The sequence below is a fragment of the Rhea americana genome, unplaced genomic scaffold (genome assembly GCF_003343005.1).
Source record: "Rhea americana isolate MKP2758 unplaced genomic scaffold, rheAme1 scaffold_154, whole genome shotgun sequence".
In the NCBI taxonomy this organism is placed as follows: domain Eukaryota; kingdom Metazoa; phylum Chordata; class Aves; order Rheiformes; family Rheidae; genus Rhea; species Rhea americana.
In genome coordinates, this window is record NW_028185639.1 from 1,917,222 (window position 1) to 1,937,839 (window position 20,618).

General features: G+C 44.0%; 1 protein-coding gene across 1 annotated transcript in view; it reads left to right on the plus strand.

Annotated features, from left to right (window-relative positions):
• Positions 1-20,618, plus strand: part of INPP5A (inositol polyphosphate-5-phosphatase A) — a 253,222-nt gene that overhangs the window by 65,037 nt on the left and 167,567 nt on the right. The window contains exon 3 of the mRNA XM_085299800.1: positions 18,322-18,363. Coding sequence (XP_085155926.1) covers positions 18,322-18,363 — 42 coding nt within the window. The remainder of the gene's footprint in view (positions 1-18,321; positions 18,364-20,618) is intronic.

Genomic DNA, 20,618 nt, shown 5'->3' on the forward strand with positions numbered 1-20,618 from the left:
GGGTTCGGGGGCATGCCTAGGCTGTATATCCCCCGTCTGCGCCAAGCAGGATCGTCCCTTGGAGCGCGCGGGCCGCCCCGGGGGGACCCGGAGCCCGGCCGGGCAGTGCCGCTGCCGCGCGGGTGGAAGGCGGCAGAGCGGGGAAGCRCTCCAGCGGTCATTTTTATTTATTTTTCCCCCCGTTATAAATAGAGGGACGATAGAGGTGCTCRCAGCAGTCACGGTCAAGGCGACGGCCGTGACATTTTCCAGGAACGAGAGGCAGRGCCGCCCCTCTAAGGAGCAGGGAGACTTTGTCTCCTTGGCTGGGTTTCCTCGGAARGAGGAATCTAGGAGCGCGCCATCCGTTTGATTTTCTTGCTGATGCCTTTTGAATCTCTTGGCCCGTTTCAGCCGGATTTCGTGGCAGGACAGAAATCTTTGATTCCTGCAAAAGCAAGGGAAATGGTGCTCGTCCTCRGCCAAAGGGAGGCTGCGGGTGCCGGGGAGGCCCCCGAGCGTTGCTCGAAGCGTGCCCTGCAAACGCTCCCCGCCTCTGCAGCGTTTCGCTGGCCCCCGGGGTCCCAGGGAGCGCCCGCCTCCGGCGCGGCTCTCCTGGGAAGCGCGTCGAGCGCAGGAGCACGGGCCGAAGGTGCTTCGCCGTAGGTCCTGTAAAACTTGTGCTTGCTTGCCCGCTYGGACAGCGGTGCTGCCGCTACCTTGGCCGTGCCCGGCTTCAGTTGGGGTTTGAGTTGTGGCTCCTTCAAAGATTCTGGAGAAGCAAACAAATCACATCTGYGTGTTTAGAAAATGGGTGTGCTTAAAAAACGGATGTCCCGGTAATGGATTTCTGAACAAGATGTTCTTGCCTTCCTGGCTGTTTGTCTGTATCAGTGAGTTGAAGTTGTATATGTATATTTAAATGAAAGCCTGGTGGTGCACTATGTTTCGCTACACTTGAACTTCCTCAGGTTGTTGAGAGTATCTGTTTCGTTTCGGGCTCTTCGCGCGCGCGAGGCGGCAGCGCTCCTGGGCGAGCAAGGCCGAGCGGCGCGGGGCCCTGCGCCCTCCGGGGAGCCGCTGCGCGCTGGTTCCCGGGGTGGCGTGGCCAGGAGCCTCCAGCGCTGGCGAGCGCGGGGGGACAGGGTCTTCCCGGGCGCGCGTGGCAGGAGCGGCGGCGCTGGGGCGGGTTGCTTGGCCGGCGTGCCACCCTGGCCTGCCGCGTGGTGCCTCCGGGCAGGCAAGGCACGGAGTAAYGCAACCTCGCCTGCAAGATGGTGAGCTTTTGTGCCGATTTCTTCTCTTTTGCTGAAGTTTTTGGGGCCTTTTGAAGCTCGCGACGGTGCTTCAGTGACTGTGACGTGGAAGCTGAAGGATATCGTTCTTGGTATCTGCGTGGCCAACAGGGAATGGGGGTTGTCATTTTTCCCTCCTTAAAAACAAACAGATAAATTTTCCCTCCTGAAGGAAGCTTTTATTTTTGCGAACGCTTCCTTGTCTTTTCTAAGGAAGTAAACAAGGCGGAGGCGGGCCCTTCTCGGTGGTGATCAGCGCCAGGACGAGGGCCGCGGGCGCGCGGCGAAGCGCGGGAAGGAGGAGGAGGCCGTCCTCGCCGCGAGGGCGGTCGGGGGCTGCAGCAGGCCGCCGGAGAGGGAGCCGCGGCCGGGGGGGCCCGGGGACGGCGGGCGACGACCCTCCCGCCCGCTGGGCGCGGGACGGCGGGCGCCGCGGGGAGCGCGGCTGCGTTGGGGCCTGCCTGCTTGGCAGGCTTCAGAACCCAGCAGGAAGAGCTTTTTCCCCTGATCTAGCTTTTGAGGCATTTGAAACTCGGAAAAGAAGGAAAAAAAAAAGGGGGGGGGATCACTTCCATGACAGTAGTAAATTTCACTGTTTTGAGTGAAAAGCTCTCTGTAAATATCCAATTCCCTGTTTGATTTCAGAATTTAAAACCATTCTTGTAATTGCTCCTTGCGTAACRCCGATATATTGGGATAAAATGCTGCGTATTTTTTGAGGGCCGAAGGAGGTTATGGTACTGCTTGCCATGTTCTTGTGCAGTAACAAATGTCCTTGTAAGATGATGTAATTACRAACTCTAATGCCCGGTTGGTCTCATTTCATTTATTTATGTCAATTCCAAAATTATTGAGTGCTGCCTTTTTGCCGCTGTAATAAGCTCGTATGAATTAACAGGGCATTGCACAGAACCAGAATGCACCATCAGCTCTGGTTTAGTTCATGTGCTTATTCCTCATTTTCYTCTCCTATAAAAGGCATTAAAACTTCCTTTCATAGCACACAGYGCACTGTTTTCCTGTGGGAATGCATGCGTTTGTGTCCTGGTACAGTGTCTGGGAGTGAATCCTGTCTGAAACCAGCAAAACCTATGACTATAGGTATATTCGGCTGTTGTTCAGTATTTGTTCTAGGTGAAGTCTAGGGCCTTTATCCTGTCAATAGATCTATATAGCAAGAGGTTCTTTTYTCATATGTAGAGCCTAAATAGTCCCCAGGATTTATATATACAAAGTATGGGAGAAAATAAAATTTTAGGCAACTAAAATTACTATTTTTGTGTTAATTGATACTTAGGTTTCCAAACGAATATCTATGGCAAGAATAACTGTGCACTTATTTTAAAACCAACAGAAAAGGATTTATCTGTTTGGCGCTTGCCTCTGCTTAAGCTGAGACTGACTGATAAAGCTCGCTCTTAATGGACGTAAATATGTCTTGGTCAATATATATTGTTATAAGATTGCCCATCTTCAAGCTATCTGGTCTTTCTTGGAACCTTAAGAGAAGAATACCAGGGATGTTGCTTCCAATTACATGTCTGTTCTGCTGATTTGACGTCTCAGAAATTGCATCAAATAATGGTAATAAAATTGAGCAAAATTGTTTTCATTTTAACACTTTATTTAAATWATGTTTTGTTGATTGGCCATAGCTTCCAAGATTTATTTTATCCTGCTATGTTTTGTTTTTAGGAGTATCACCATTATATTTTTCTTAAATAAATTTTTCTTCTTACAGCAGCTGCATATTAGGTGCATTTGTAACACATGAACCTCTTCTCTCAAACCTACCCAGTCCTAATGTTAAAAATTCTGTTAAACTTAGAAGACGCAAAGTTAAGAAGTATGGAATTGTCCTCATGTTAAGTCTTGAACGTTATATTTAGGGATTTCTTTTTAATAGCACTACTAAATCTTTTCCCCATTTCTTACCTTTCTCTCCCTTTTAACTGGTAAGTTCTGAAGCATGGCAGCACATTTTGAAATGAACTCTTTCTGCTGCTGTAATGTGCTACAGGTGTGGTGGTTTATACCACACTCTTGTGTGCATAATGAAGTGTTACTGGGTTTGCAGATGAGAAGGAGACTCTGCAATTAGTAGTATACTTCCCACACATTACTAAAGATTTAGTAAAGTAACATTTGGAGCAAAATGAAGGTTGTATTTACAGTTAATCATATTGGTATCTTGTAGTTGATCTTTAAAAAGTTTATGTTCTTTTTAGCATAAGAAGTATCCTGGATGACTGTCGTGTTTTTGCATGAGTTCCGAGCTGCTGCGTAAGAACCTGAGAACAATACTTGAAACTTGGCTTTATCTGCGTGTATTTTTGGCTATCTAGGCAGACAGCAGGAAAAAATTTTTCAGGCTGCAGAGGAAAGGGCAGCTCAGCCAAAAAAAAGCCGGGGGAGGGGGGGGGAGGGAGAGGAAGATGCAGGATGCTGAAGGCAGTATACTAATATGGCTATTAAGAGAGGGAGAGATCCAGCTTGCTCTGCARTGCTCATGAGGGACACTAGCTGGAGGGAAGATGGCAAGGCTCTCCTGCAGCTTACTGCCATTTAAACGTGGTTGTATCCTTCCTTTGGAGAAGGAGAGGAGGGAAGGGCGATGACTGTTATCTGCCCTAGCCGCACAGCGGTGTCACTGGATTTGCAGGTTTAGGAGTTCAGCCTCATCAAGCCAAGGAGCCCTCAGCCTGTGGGGCTCTAAAGGCTCAGAGCATACTTCCCTGCTTGGTGGGTGCTCCCTTCTTTAGAAGAAGCAGTAATAAATAAGCTTTTGCTTCACCATTCCCTTTATATAGTGTTGCATTTTTCACCCTTTTGACTGGTGCCGCATAAAGGTGTGTGATTGTGKTTTTTTTATTATTATTATTTCTAACAGCGAGCAGTTTCCTTTGGGGCTGCTAGTGCTTCTCTTTTGCTTCTGGAGGATCCTGAGGATGTGAAAGAGGAGAGGATTCAGCTTCTCTCTGTTCTTCCTTAATACACAAAGGTGTCCGTTAGAATAAATACGGAGCCACTGATGCTTCCCTTGTTGATTTCTTTTTCCTGTCTGTCTCTTTTAAAGCGAAACCTAAAGCCTTTGATTTTACGTGCTTAGTAGTGGCATGCAGCAGTAGAAGAGGTTGCTCCAGCCTCACCCTGTCCATGGCACAGTTCTCAGGTCCTCTCACTTGAGCAGTGATTGAGACCATGCTGAATTTCTGGTATCTGCTGCTCTAAGGAGCAGCAGCCCGGGTTACGTGTCACTGTTTGGTACATGTTGTACAGTTTGCTGAAGAACCTAGAACTGTCTGGTGTGAATTTTGTGTCAGGACAGACTTTGGCACTGTTGACTCATCCTCCAATTGCTAACACTGGTCCAGGAATGCTATAAATAATACTGGGCCCCAACCTCCTGCTGCATTAACTCAATCTGGAGCTGAGAGCGTGGCAGAAATGATGCCAGGGAGTAATTTGTATGAAGCATGGGGCACTCCATAGTATGAAGATCCTCTGTCTTGGTGGTACCAAAAGTACAGCTTCAGTATTTTTGGTTAAGTGATGATTGTTAATAGGTCTACTTCCAGTTCGTGGTGAAATGGGGGCTTTATATCCATTTGGATTAATACCATTTAGTGCCTAGTGCTTGGGGCTGTTAAATTGGGTGAGCTGTGCTGTGAAAGTCTTGATGCCGTAGTTTTCAGCTTGCTTGTGTTGACTGGGCCAGCGTAGTGCTKTAAAGCAGCGTTTAACGCTTATCACTTAAGGTGACTCCAGTGTTTGAGGTGCGACACTTCTGAGCCACTGGCTTCAGGTACTTCACTTGGGGCATCTAACGCTAAGAACTTGGTACTAAAAAGGTCTTGAGAATTGGATGCTGTTGAACGTCCCATGAAGTGTACGTGGCTCACAGACTCATGCCYGGCAGACAAACTGGTTTCAGTGCTGTGAACTGGTACCACTGTGTGTATACRTGACTTGTCTCAGATCCTTCCGAGTCTGCAAAGTTTACTTAGTTCTTTTGGGGCTGTGCATCCCGGAGCTCCCCAGCAGCATCAGGCACTTGGTCTTGGCAAAGCACGCTTTGGCCTGTGGTGGCCTGCTGGAGGTATTCTGCAGAACTGACAGGTTCTGAATATTCTTTGCCAGATTCCCTCCAAGCAAAACCAAAACAGTTTTGGCGTTTCCATATGACAGTTCTGAGTAAAACTTAAAATAACCTATGTGGATTATAGGACCATTGACTAAAGACGCATGTAGTGTAGAAACATGCACAACAGTAAAATTTTGAAAACCATTCTCTAACTTCAGTTTGAGGTTAGTTTCCAAACATCTCCCTCAGTGCTTTATTTCTAAAAATAGGATGTAAAGAGCTTCCATATAGCCTACTCTGCTATCAAACACTTGTGCTAGATCACTATGTATTTCTTCTGGAGTGATGAGCTGCGTTTTGGCATCCCCTGTGTTTCCCTTGGCAGTAAACTGACAGCCACTCTTCAGACTACGATGTTTTAGMAGGAAAGATCTCCATTTGGATTTAATAGGGTGCCCTGGATCCCCATCTCTGACAGCTTATGCGTTGCTGATGTGTTAGTCCTGGAATGGGTTCTGTTGCAATGCGGGAAAGGCCTCGGACTTTCATCCCCCRTAGAGCAGTGCCCAATCAAAAAGCATTTAGCTTGTAAATGCAGATCTTTCCTCGAGGAAAGATCATTGATTGCTTTGAGTAGTTGGTATGTGGTGTTGTACCTCAGCTCATGCATATCATGAGCTCTGGCTCATGAAAGTTTATCTACAAAAGCAAGTATTTTCATAATACTGTGACTTTTTTTCACAGAACAAAATCTACATTCTTAACTGAATCAAAGTAGCCAAAATGTGCATAAGGCTAATTTTTTAATTAAAAAACCCAAACTCTTATTAATGGGAAAGTAGGACTTATATATAAAAAAATAAGCATGATGACCTGACATAGTCTTTATCATACCCTGGWGTTACTCCTATCTATATTGAGACTTCGGTCAGCAGGTTCCTTAATACTGTAACCTTTTTCYAGACTGTATCTCTGCCTCCCAGAGGGTGATTATAACATTGCTTTTACCTGSTTATGTGTCAGCTTACTCAAAATGCCAAAATGAGAACTAGGTGTGCTTTTGCTGGAATTTCCTTCTCATTTACCTTAAATCTACAGTAATGGTATTCCGATGGTGAAATGGGAGATGTATTTGTTTAATWGTTTCTATACCGGAGGTGATAGCTCAACATCAGGGTTTATAATTGAAGCCAGTTTTTGAATTTGTAAGCCTGTCTTCTATTTGTGTCATACAAGGTATCTCTTCAAAAGCAATATTAACCAATTTACTTGCTGAGTATTTATGCAACACCACAGGTGTCTGAGATTTATTTTTGCATTATTCAAAGGAAAAAAGATCTCTTCTCCTAACATTTTAGTATGAAACAGGACACCATTGGATTGATTTCTTCCTCAAGGCCGAGTAAGACCCAGGGCACATAACATGGTTTTGCCAAAAAGCACACAAGATACAGTATGGTGGTGGTTGTAGATGTTGCCAGAGTTCTGTTTTATCTCCATGCAATTATAGATCTATTTTATYTACCCTGGTTTTCAACATAACATGTCTGGTGTCAAGGCATTCCAAAATCAAGAACTTGAGTGTGTTAGTAGGATGGCCCCTGTGCCTTGCTAACAGTTACAGCATGTATGGTGTTATAAATGCAGGGTAGTGGATTAACTGCTGTTAATACTCTTAGCACGTTGGTTCTTCAAATAGCCTTTAATCTTTCAATAAGAAGTTGGTAATAGAAGTTAAATTTGAAACATATTGGGAATTCATTAGGGTAAGGATATAGTTAAGATTCATGACTTTTTGAATTCAAATGGGTTGCAGTTATTTATAAACCAGTTAATTAGAGTTGTAGGAAAAACATGTGGGTAATAATCATACTACAGTTTACATTTGGCTGGATTTTCCTAATACGGATGGTGGAGTAAGATCAGAACTTCAGGGTTGTGGACTGTTTTTTATCTTTTGTTGCAATGCATTCTCAAGGAAAGTATAGTACAGAGTATTTAGCATCACAATGTATGTTGTGCATGAATACTTACAGGTTTGGCAGAAAATAAACATTACCCTTATGTACCTTAAAATGTATTTTTAAAATAGCTTAACTTCTTTTAAGGACATATCCAAATAGATATATGTTAGACCAGCATAAATCCAGTCTTGTTGCCATGAGATATTTCCATATTTTCCATATAAAGAATTCTGGGACTCTGAAAGGTTTTTTGCTTCATCTTGGTGTAATTTCGTGATTAAGAAAATAGTTATTTTCAGTAAAGTTGTAGGTAACTAAAGGATATATTTTTCTAGTTAATCATGGTGTAGGGAAATTAAATTGAAAACTGAACTTCATTAGTATTGTGAGAAATACTTTTTTCAGTTTTGTGACACTGAATAACTAATAAAGTAGTAGACTTGGGACAAGTATTAGTACTTTGGAACAGGTATATATGAATAGAGGCGTGTGTGTGATATGGTTGTTATAGATCTATAGTATAAATACCTTTCCTAAGTCTATTGGTTTACTAGGTTTCCATTCATATGTGTATATGATTAGTGTTATGAAAGAAAAGGGGAAATGCTTGCTTAGAATGAATCTGATCAGGATTGCCGCTGCTCATGTTGGATGCCGTTTGTGCCTGTGCATCTCGCCAGCTGAATAATATACATTGTGTGTGTGTGTGTGTATATATAAAATATATATAAAAATAAAAAGGAACTACATGCAGTTGCATCAATGATTAAAGCTGTCTGTTAGATAATTAAGTTTGTCAGTCAAGGCATAGATGAAAAGAGAGGATCGCAGGAGCGTTTGCAGGATACGTGTGAACAGAGCTACGCGTTTTCACTTGCACCGTCTCGGTGTGCAGGAGCGTATTTTAAGGAGTTGGCAGGCGTAGCCTTTAATTAACTGTGAAAGCCTGTTGGAAAGCGTTAGCTTTATAGCGCTGCGTGGGGAGGAGGTTCGGCGCTTGCACTGAAAGCATTAAGCGTTTTTCCGTAGGAAGCGGCTCAGCTGCTGCCAGGGCGGCCGGCTTTCCCCAGCGAAGAGGACCTGGGATGCAGCCGCTCGTGCCGCCGTGCTTCGGCTGCGCGGCTGCTTTCGGCACGCCAGGGACTGCCAGGTGATGGGTGCTTGGCGTAGCGGCGTGTGCGGCAGTCGTAAAGATGCTGGCACAACCTTGAACGCCTTCGTGTCCCAGGAGGTGGTTTGGCAGCTCCATACTGCCCTGCAGAGCACTCGAGCACGTGCTTACGCGTAGGTGCTGCTGGTCTTGGTAGAGATGGACATAAACATGTTCTGGAGCTAGCAGCTGAGTTGGAGCATTGCTAAGTAGTAGCACATACAAAATCATGGATGGGGAAGCGTCCTACGCTTTACTTATTTTAAGAGCATGGCTGGAATGGGAGCCGGTGGCTGCATTCATTAAACAGATTTTGCAGAAGAGGAGGCCTGGCCCCATGTTGATGCTTTGCTGTACACAGTATCTGATGGTTGCTCAGGTGCTGTATTGCTGCAGTATACTTTGAGTGCAGTTTTGTCCTTTGTACTTGAGTTATCAATGTTGCGTTACGAACTTGTGAATCATTGTGTGTGATTCACAAACTTTACCTTGGAGTTTAATTGTTCGTGTGCTGATAGATCGTGCTTAGTCACTAGTTTCGAATCATCCTTTGTTAAATGCAAACTTGGAATCGGTGACCTCAGCGTGAACAAAGTTTGACACGTTGACTTTTTTTTTTTTGCGTTGGTAATGAGTGTTTTCCTGAGTTGTGTCCTTGGCTGGACTTTTTGCTCCTTTGTGCCAGTGGAATTGAGGAGGGCTTCTGAATATTCAAGTTTAAAGCCCGAGATAGATCTGTCCTTGGATGCAGGAAAGAAAATTCCCAGTCCTGTTCGAAGTGCAGAGCACTTGTGCTGCTTCGTTTTTTCTCGCTGTCTTGTCCTTCCTGTAAGGACTTGCTTTCCCCCCTCCTGGTGCTGCCGAGTCATCCTCTCCTGGAACGAGCACTCGCAGACTGCTGGCATGTTATCCAGCTTCTGCCAACAAGCGTCTTGTCCTCTTCCTTACATTTGCTTATAGTAGCTCTGATCTGGACCCTCAAACTGAAGAGAGGCAGGGTGATGAACTGAAGTGTAAGACATAACTTTATCGAGTGAACATGTGATTTATACTGCTTACAGAGCAAGATTCATGTGTAATAGAGTAAAAACGTGCTTCTCTGAATGAGAAGTTTTTAAGCATGTTTTAGTCTTATCAGATGTGCTTAGGACAGAGTGACCAAATTGTTGTGGCTTAGTCACTTCCCATTCCTCTTCTGAAGCCCAAGGGCACCAGTGATTGCATTTAAATACATGATAATTCCCCCAAAATAAAACTAATTTGAGGAGGCTTCTGCTAACAAACGTTCTTACTTAGTAAAAAGCGTGAAGTGCTCCATTCCTTTCCCCAGAGCCTGGTGAGTGCTTCCAAGAGTGCACAGATAGACCTTCTGGCCGCACTGCCSTGGCCAGCTACGTGCACCCCACGTTGCCCGAGGTTCTGGGCAGGGGGGTTTCTGCTGCTTGACAGAAATCCAGCGGTCCTGGAGCCTTTCCTCTGTGTGCCAGCAGTGCCTGTTGCTGCGTGCGCAGGATTATAGTAACTACTCCGAATCCTTTAAAAACCTTCAGGACTGCTTCCATTAGAACATTCCTTTACTTTCAGTACTAATCCATTCTTCATAGAAAATTCCCTCCCAATTTCCTTTCAAAAATCCTGAAGATTTCTCTTTACCTTAGTAAAATGCATTGGTGGTAATCTGATTCCAGTAGCAGAGACTCTTTGCGTTTTTTTTATTACCTCTCTCTTAGTTGCTGTTCATGCTATTTTATTTCTAGACTCTGGTAGGAGCTGCAGTTTTTTCCTGCATCTCACAGGGCTCTCACTGAAACCATTTCTCACAGGTTTATTTTCTGTATATTTTGCTGCTGAGCCATGCCTTTGTACCTCTAAGATCATGCTGTAGGAGCTTGACGCTTCCACAGCTAGAAGTTTGTCAGAAATATTCCTGAAGGGTGAGTGAGTGGTTTCAGTGGTGCAAGATTAATTTCCAAAGTCTGGTGTTACTGGTGAGGCTTTATTCTGAGTGCTCTTTTTGGCTTCATCAGTAGAAGCTGCTGATGAGCTGGACCTTGTTCCAGCTGCTGCTTGTGAGGTGTCCACTCCTAGCCTTGGTTTTATGGGTTTTTTTGTTTGGGGTTTTTTGGTCATGATGTGTTAGATTAGTTTCAAGATCAGTGAGGTCCTCAAAGCGTGAAAGATCTTGTCGCCTCTGGGGGTGGCAGGCCATTTCCCCTTTCTCTTTCTTGTGACTGTAGAGGTCTGGCCGATTCCCATCTTGGTGTCGGCCAGGATGGATGGAGCCTTCCCGCTAATGCCACTCCTAGTGCTTCTAGGCACCTGGTAATTGCTTTGTCTCTTTCAGTTTGTTAAATCATTCCTGACACTTCCCTAAGATGTAGTTGAAATGGTTTGTTTATTCTTTAACAGGTTATTCTTTGCTGCGCTTGTTTTAGGTTGAATTTTCTATGTTTTAGCAAGAATACTGCTTGGTTTATGACGCCTCTTCCCTGGCAGGGGAAGCTCTGTCTCCTCGTGTCAGGCACAGAGCAGATATATGCACTTGCCTTTCTTTTAACAGATGCCTTTTTTTGTTGTTTTTTAATGTGTATTTTGTAGACAGTGTCAATTACTTGAAAACACATAGGCTTCTCGGATAATATGTATTCCATGTATTTTTCTTCCAGTTTCTTGTTGGCTTTTCACTGGAAGTACAGGCTTTACAGGTTTTCCTGCTGTTTCAGCTCAAGATACGTGCTAGCGGATGCACAGCTTTTTTGGGGAGAAGCCCATTTATCTGTCTCAGATGTTGAGATCTACCTCATCTGCTGTTCACCAGTATTTCTCACTCTGGAGGCTGTACGCAACAGGTTCTCTGCGTTATTCCACAGGAAGCTGTAACTGCTTTGGCTTCTCTTTGTATTCTCGCCGTGTCTTGATTTAGAACAACTCACGGAGAGGAGGTCAGCAGAGAAAGTAAACAAAATGGGGATTTACTGCGTTTTTTTAATAGATACTCAGCTATCAGSAGTGCGGGTTAGCTTTGGGAGGAGCTCCAGCGCGTCTGGAGGAGGTCAGCTTTGTGGACGGCGGGATAGCTATGCGGGTGGAGTAGTGGGTCTGGTGCGAGCATCGGCCAGTCCATAACCACCCATCAGTCTGTCCCGGTGAGGCACCTTAGTACTTTGACCCTGCCACCCTCACCCATGASGGGGAGAAATCCTTGGCTGCAGAGGCTTCAGCCCTTCTGGAGGCACGGGGCTGTCCTCGGTGCTTGCCTTCTCTTCAGTTCCTTCTCTTTCCGCAGGCTGTTCAACCCTCACAACGCAATCCAATCTCCCATATAATAGGAGGGGTGGGTGTCGTTTCCTTCCTGTCCTTCACTCTTCCTGTCCTGTTACGGATCACGTTTTATCTTCTGTCTTCATTTCTGTTGATGACGCTGCTTCTCTAAGAGGCATAAAACTGCCCTAAATGTTACAGTGAAACTCGTGTGTCCAGAAGTCCATTTTCCAACTGCATTAATTGGTCTAGTAATTACATTCCTTCTCCCATGCGTTTGTGTCTTGAACTTTCCCTGTCACTGTCCAAGGGAGATAGCAGCAGCAGGAGACTGTTCTTCTACTACCGCTTGTGAAAGCGGTGAGCTTTCCAAGGCACTGAACCAAGTAACACTCCGTTTGCATTTGAAAGTTGTTTGTGCAAACAGAAGTGATAAAAACATAATGTTCAAATAGTGTGCAGAATCTGCACTTTTCTTTAGAAATTGCCCTTAGAAATAAGGAGAAAAAAATTACTTTGATCCCTATCGGTTTGTCTCCATTGACTTTGAAATCTGGTGCACCAAAGACTTGTACGTAACACTCAGTTTATTATCTYTTTGTTTCTCCACTGTTAATGTAAAGTTGGTGCAAAATGCCATGATAATACTACTAATTTGCTGTGGATTTTCCTTATCTCTGTAGTTTTAGAGCAGGGTAATGAGATCACTGACAAGGTCATTTAAAGGTAAACCTGGTATTTAAATCAAATAGATCTTTGAATATAAATGTCAAGAGGTTGCCAGTAAACTCTAGAATATATTACAGTACACCAGAAATCTTAATCTAAACATTTCCATCAAAATAACCGTAATGATCATATCGATGGACTTGAAACTAGTTTTTGAGTAAACCTGTTATTTCTGGTGAAACAAAGCCTGACCTAAAGGGTTTTTTCTGTTTTGTTAATAAGTTTTAAAAATATATATAGCAAATACAAGAAAAAAATAGCCTCTATTTCACTTTTTTCTTTGACTGGAGTACAGATTGCAGTGCTGAGAATAAGAGGCCTGTGGTACTGCCAGGTAGTATCACTGCATCCTTAGTAGGGCTTCAGTAGGTCCAATTGTATCGCTACAAAATGCTAAGAAATCTTTTCAAGCTCAATGTTTTAGGGAACCTCTTAGTCCACTGAGGATTTCTAGGAATATTTAAGCAGTCAGTCACTTACAAATTTTGTCCGTTTGTACCTGCCGTTCACTCCTGCGTGAAGTCCGCCCAGCCAGTTCTCCTCTGCGTTCATTCTGAAGCTCAGTGAGTTTTCACCGTGAGTCAAGAAATTTTTACTTTATCAAAAAAAAAAAAGCCTATTAGCTAAAAATAAATGTCAGAGAATAGAGTCTGCTTTCTATAATTCATCTACTTTCTTCCATTTCCCGCTGAATGATGAAACTAAAAAGAAATTTTCCAGGCTGTTAATTTGATTTCATTTAGTTCGTTCTCTCTCTCTCTGTGTGTGTGTCTCCTTCTCTCCTTTTCTTTTATTTTTTGTATTCTTTTTAAAAAGACCTCTTCCCTGTCTGAATATGTTTTTGCAACAGATTTTTAAAGCTTGCTTTTGGCTGTGGGGTATAATTTTGTGTGAAATGGAAACACGGGGAGAAGAGAGGCTGCTTGTATGTCGGTTTTGAGAAGCGGCTTGTTCTCGGGATGGTCGGCGGCCCACGTGGCGTCCGCGCGTTTGCAAGCCGCTGCTTTTCCCCACGAGCCTCGCCGCCGCCGTACCCAGCGTGACCCAAACAGTTCAGAATAGAAACGCGCGTAAAGAGGGGCCGTTTCTAGTGGGATTCTGAATTCCAGGAAAAGGTCAGAGTGGTTTAAACTGAAGGGAGCAGTGACGCGTGGTGCGTATGTCCTATTCCACGTGATTCTGGAGTCTGAAAAGTCACCTCGTGTTCAGGGTAGGGCTTCTCTCCGTGGCCCCGGGAGAAGAGGACCCCAGCAACAGCCTCCTCGGAAAACTGGGGGTGGGAGAAGCCAGAAGCGAGGAGGCTGATGAGGCGAGTTCGGATTAGCGAACGATGAGAAATCGGTTCATCGGTGAATGGAAAAAGGATCTAGCACTGAAGAGAACAAAGAAAAGATAATTTTAGTTACATTACAAGAAGAATGATATAATTTAATGAAGGACAGAGTGTGGAGAGAAAGGATGGGAAGAAAGCCAGAGAGAGTCTAAGACGTGAATTATAATGYATCTATTCTTAGATGGAAAAATAAGAGGAAGATAAAAATCAGATGGTGGAAAGATAACTTATCTCCAGTCTTTCAAAATGCTACGTTTCATAACTTGCAGAGAGGTGGCCGAGGAGAGGTTGGAGGTGGAGARGTAGAATGCAGAACTTGGCCTAAAGAGTGGTGAAAACAGCAAGAAAAGATGCGGTAGGGCAGAGATGCCAGGGCAGGGGCTGCAGGGTGCTCGCGGGGCCTGGGGAGGGAGGGCGGGAGCCAGGCCGGCAGCGCTCCCGCGGCGGGCGAGCAGAGGGCAGGCAGAGCAAATCCCAACAGCGAAGATTAAAACAGRGATTTTTGAGCGTTTTAATCAGGGAAGCCTAATTATCAGGCCTAATTACCTGATTAGTAGGTAATTTCAGGAGACAAGATGCTGAAGGATTTTAGTACTGGGTTCCAGTGCTGTTTTTCCTACTGCTGGTTTTTGTGCTGTTGTTGCCACTTCTTCAGGGCCTTCCTGTTTTCCTTGGGAGCTCAGAAAATTGATTTGTCGCTTAGAAAGCCTTATTCTGCACCTATTAATATTTTTTCATTGGGTTTTTGCCACCTGTGGTCACCTGTTTCAAAAAAACTTAGGTTGTGCAGTATGATCTATCGACCCATCTCTTCTTACCTGTGATGAAATAATTTTCCACGTTTTAGAAAATTAAACGCGGCCTAGAAGCGGGCGCCTCGCTGGCTGGCGTTCAGCCGCGCGCCCTGCTCGACGTGTCGTCTTCCTGCTGCCATCTCGTGGGCGGCGTCGGGGGCGGCCGCGGCGCGGCTCCGCAGCCGCCGTGCGCTTTTGGGACAGCTGCGAAATGCCCTCCGTCCCTACGGGAACCAGAACGTGAGCGGGGCAGGAGAGCCGGAGCTCCAGGAGGCTGCCTGACCTGAGGGCGTTTAAGTGCTTGTCGTTTCTAGTGAGTGCTTCCAGCTTCGCAGTTTGTGTTTTATATCGTGCTGCTCAGATGAGAAAAAGGAGGAAATGGGAGAAGTGTCCTACAGYTTCTTTTTAGCTATTCATTTCTTTAGCTCATTTGACTCTTTTTCTCAAGCTATTTTTATAATTTGGAGGSCTACTCTTCATCCCTTTGTTTAAAGGGATGCAGGCGCGTGAAGCTGTAGGATGGTGTACATGTACCTCTCCGTGGTGTCCTGAGCTCATCTTTCCTCTTTCCYGTCCGAACGATGCGCTGTGCCACARGGGTGTTAGTGGGTGGTGTTGCAGGTGTGTGTTTTGGGWCCACCAGTAAGTGCGGAGATGTTTGGTGTGTGGCTCCCAGGGTACCCAAGAACACCTTGGAGATGGTCTACCGCCAGCTCCCRCAGGCTGCCCTTAGGGCGTGGAGCACGAGGCCACTGTCAGACTTGGCGCAGGTCGCCTGTACCRCCAAAAACTGCTACCTGAGTGCCAGCAACCATGCGGAGAGAGGAGAGCCTTCTGCAGAGGGGCTTCGGCCGTCACGCGTGGCCAGAGAGGGGGCAGAAACGGAGTAGGTGGGATCAGAGATGCCACAGTGACCCAGACGGGTCGTGTTACGTTTTCCATCGTTGGAAGGTTGCACGGCGTCTCTGCTTTCCCGAAGAGCCCTGTGCGGGAGCCGGGCAGCGTGGTGCCGAGTCCCGTCGGCTCGGCGGGCTGCAACGTCCAGGGATGCTAATGCCCAGGGCCGCGCAGGTGCTGCTCTTCAGGTGCCGTCAGGACCTTCCTCCACAGGTGTTGATATTAGCGTATGAAAATGGGCTTTAAAACCAAAGAGAGAAATTTGACTTGAAAATGAAAAAAAGAAACCAAAAACGYGCTCCTGGCGTATGGGCAGTAGGTGCAGCGCTGTCGGAGGGCCCGGGAGCGGCCTCGTCATCGCCCCGCTGATGTACCCGTCAGATTAAGCACTAAAGCAACCAAGATCCTCATTTAGTTAAGGAGGAAATGGGGGAGGCTTTAGCACTTCAGTTGCGTTTAAAAGCAAAAGCTACATTATGCATAGTTTCTCCTGTGAGATGCCTCAGATATGAATAATTTACATTAAATATTTCTGTTTAGCAGTGTTTCCCCGCTCACAAAGCCATAGCTCGTGTAAGCGAATGTGTGAACAGTACTTGCCATTCACGTTTAGAGATTTGCATACTAATTTAACTGAGGGTTTCAAAACATGCTAAATGAAAAAGTTTAGTTATGCTTCAGCTGGAAAGACTGTCTCAAACTGGATGCGGTTCCTGGTGAAGAATCTTGTGCTTTGAAGTACATTTAGCACAAATCCATGCCTGTGCTGCGCGGGTCTCGTGTGATCTGCACGTCGGTGTCTTCCTGTGAAAATGAAAATAGGCTGGAACCGGATCTGCTTTTCCTTGCTGGGTTTTTGCTTATGAGTGATTTTCTTGTTATTTTGGATTACGTTTAATATTTAAGAGGTCCCCAGGACCCCTTGCAGCTTGCATAAATAAAGAGAAAAGTTACAAATCTTCTAACAACACTAAAATTGCCTGCTGCCTAGTTAATAAGGCCAAACTTTCTGTTTTAAAAACAAATGCACGGCATTGCTGATGCCTGCTTGTAATATAACACCAGACTTGCTCATCTAGTTGTCATAACTACCAGAAACGTGTCATTAGAGATATTGCAGGCCCCAAGAGTTTGCTTTCTTGATAGTTTGAATCTGGCCTCTTGGTTTAGACTGTATACAAATCGTATACAGAATAAGTGTGCGTGGCCCCAGTTCAGATTTGCTTTGTAGCAGCGTGACCTRTGAATCCTTGATTGCCTATCTTCATAACTTTAGAGTGGAAGTTGGCTTGAAATCGTAGCAGATGAGATCTTATTAAATTAAAACTGAGCAGAACGAGTCTCTAGCAGCGTCTGCATTAAGGCTCCCGCYGCAGTCGGCGCCGGCGCCGTGCGAGAACCTGCAGTCCTCAGCACTCCCGAGGAAGGAGCTGAGGTAGCAGCAAAGTAGCCGTGGGGAAGACGTGGCATTTGCTCGGAGTTTCTGCTCCGGGAATCCTTGTGGCTTTTGCTGACATCTAGTTTTCTGAGGGGGTGGAAACAAGGCTAACCTGCTCTTCCATAAGTGGTGGAGATTACTATTATTATTATTTTCAAACCTCGACTGGAAATACTGAGAACATTCATCATGAGAAAAAGAATTTGAACTCGCTATTTATAGGAAACTACTCATAAGGAGTAAAAATTTTACCTTCTTCACCAATAGTGTCTGACATTCAGAATCATCAAGAATGAGGGATTAACAAAAATTAGGTGGTAATTAGCGGGTGAAAAGCCCCTCACTTTTTTCTTTTTTAAATCATATAACAGAAAGCTTGTTTTGTGCCTACTCACAATTCTTTTTAGCCACCTCTGAGCAAATCTTCATTCAACAATTTATATGAATCTTCTTATAAATGAGTGAGTTCAAAGTTGTCTTGAAGTGCTTGAAACCCCATTTGATGGGAAGATAGAGCAGAACAGGAGTCCGGTGTCGGTGTTTGTGCCTGACCGGGTGGTGTTGTACTGATGACTGAAGCGAGGATGTTAAGTGAGGGTGTTGAAGCATCTTCTGGTTTTCAGTTCGACATGTTTGCTACTTACTGCAGATACTGGACACTCTTGCTATTCCTATAGGAGCGGAGTCAGATCTGGGTTTTGTTCCCACATTATGGGGATCTGATGCAAGAATTAGCAGGAAGTGTTGACGTTGAAGGTTGAGATAGAGCTGTTGATTTGCTCTGCAAAAATCTCTTTGTCTATCTGCTTAATTGTCTCTAGGGTGCTGTATGCTTTGGAAAAGGCAGAACTTTATTAAAGTAAAAATATAAATGAGAAGTATAGTTTTCAGAACTTTTGTAGCAATTTGGAAACACGTCAAGTTTGACGTGTCAAAATCGTTGACAGGAGTTCTGATGTACTTCAAGTATCCCCCCAAAGCACAGTAGTTTTAAGCCAGTTCCTTACAAGTCCATATATGTAACTTGGAGCCACGTTCTCAGATTTTGGAAGTTGGGTATCAGCAGTTTGTGTGAAGTTTTTGATATCCGGGTAATGGATATGTACTTCTGAAAAGCACATATTTCATATTTTTAGTCTGTTGACTTATCTGATGTGGTTATGAGTGTACAAACATAGTGAAGTCACGTGCAAAATGCACCTTCTTGGGGAAAACTTGAGAAGAAGGGATTCAGAACTTGGAAGAAGTCTGGTCTCTTGAGCTCTGGGAGGAGCRTGCTAACAGCTGCCTTTTTTATTTAATTTTTTTTTAAAAAATCCCACTTGAATATACCAATTAAAATGTTTAAAAATATTATAAAAATACTTTATTCTTAATTTATTTTATTTTTTTTCCAGCCAGAAAACTTACAGAAGAATTGGCTTCGGGAATTTTATCAGGTAAGGTAAAAATATATATATTTTTTTTATGAAGTTCTACAGCTTAGTTAATATTTTCGTGCAAAGATCTGCTTTGTCAATCTGGAGCCATAAGCTATTTTACAGTCAAAATCAGTCCTAAAAAATATGCATCTTTCTGGGTTTCTAACTGAAGATTATAAAAATTCAGTGTATAAACATTACTCGTTCTCATCTACAATCCTCTGTCAGAAAAAGTTTTGATATTTTATAAAAWTGAGATTAGTATGGCATGAAGTAGTCTTTTAAGTCTCCTTCAAGAAAGAAGTGTGTCTGAGTAATCTTTAAAAAACATGGTACAAGGTCTAGTTTACATTTATGTTGAAAATAAAACCTAACARTTTTGATGTTTATTTTGCAGTAGATCAGTCCTGCTATCTACCCTTACTTTGAAATTTTTCTTTTTGAGGCAATATGAAAATATAGAAATTGAACTCCTATTATAAAATGTTTTGTAAACTTCAATTTATTTATTTATTTATAGTGTAAAAGCCACTCTAACACATGCTATTGCAGTGCAGATTTGTTGAACTTCTTGAGTCCAGGGAGAAACATGCAAATAAATTGTCATGTAGAAATATGCAAATCAGTGATAAAATGTGAGCAGTGGTGCAACATAAAGGTTTCATCTTTTATATGTGGTATTAGTTCATGCTGCTTCACACTGTCAGTATGTATCACATCACCTGGAACTGGTGGATTTTGAAATTCCTTAAGAGTTGTTAAATTTCCTGTCTAAAAACATTTAAAGGAACAACATTCTGCTGTATCATTTCTAATATGAAACTATAGCATATTTCGATTGTCTATATTTTATTATATTATCTTTGCTTTTTTTTAAGCTCAAAATGTCCTGTAATTATTGGATGCACAGCTTACTAGTGCTATGTGCAACCTTTATTGTAATATTGTAAAATAGTGCAGTTAGCTTTTTTAGGTGTTTGGCTACTCCATTTCAGATTTTTGCAAACAAGTTAGTCTTATATTGCAAAGCATCTGTCAGCCTCACAAAAGATTAATTTCTTTATGTTCTTCTTCCATCTGGACTGATTACTGCTGTATGTAGATGATATTCCAACTGTGCAGACTCTCTCAGCTAAGTCTAATTAAAAACCTGTCCGGCTTTTCAGAAAAGACTCTTCCTGTGATAAAAATGTAAARCACATATAGATATAATCCATAATTCTTACATTACTGACTGCATATTTTACAGCATCACATTACTTATCTCTGCATAGTTATCAATGATTTTCCATCCATGCTCGCTTGTTACTAAAGCAGGGTGAGAAGYATTTCTTCGTTATCACAGAAATGATCAGGACTTGCGTAACTTTCCCATTCTGCTCTAGAGCGCTGCAGAAACCTTTCAAAATATTTTGTGAAAAACAAGAAAAGGAGGGAGGAGGCGGGGGGAAAAGCCGCTAGGAGCCTGGTGCGGAAACCGCTAACGTGGACCTGCTTGGTCGGTCTTGGCCCGGGGAACGTTTGTGTTCGCAAGGCTCAAGGAGGGGCGGACCGGTTCGTTGSTGGTCGGACGCGCGGGTCGGGTCCGAGCCCCGGCGGTGGGACGAAGCGGCTCCGGGCCCCGTCTCGGCCGCAGCGGAGTTGCTGCTCCCCCCCTCCGGCGGTTCGCTGGCCTCCAGCCCTTTGGCGTTGCTCTCGTGCGTGTAGCAGGGTCGCGGCGCGGGCTGCGTTTGCAGAATGCAGCAGGAAGTGGGAAAACTGCAAAAAATGCTCTTTGGGGGGGCAGCTACTGGGCTTGTGCTGAACTTGGGAGAGCTGCGACGAGGCTGCGTAGCAGCCTAGTTAATGCACTGCTGAACGTCTGCGTTTCAAGTCGACGTGCTGGGCTCAAGTACTGCGAGTTTAAATTCATGAGAAGTACTGGAAAATGACTTGTAATAAGACTTCTAACACTTCTTTGTAAACACGAAACCCAGATAAACCACAGACCGCAATTTTTTCCATTCCGAGGAATTCAATTTGCATGTAGAGTTGTGTCAGTATAGTTTGCGCAACTTCTGACAGCAAAGTCCTTTTGTAAGCAGTAAAAATAATTGCACAAAAAAAAGGAAGTCTGAGTTTCTAGAAATTAAAMCCCAAAATGGAAATATTAGTGCTGATTTTTTTTCTTACATACTGGTAAAGTTGGTTTGTCTTTATCTTTGAATTGGTGTCAAGCAACATTTAAAAATGGTAACATTTTGTAGCTTGTTTTTAAGTTCCAACAAGTTAAA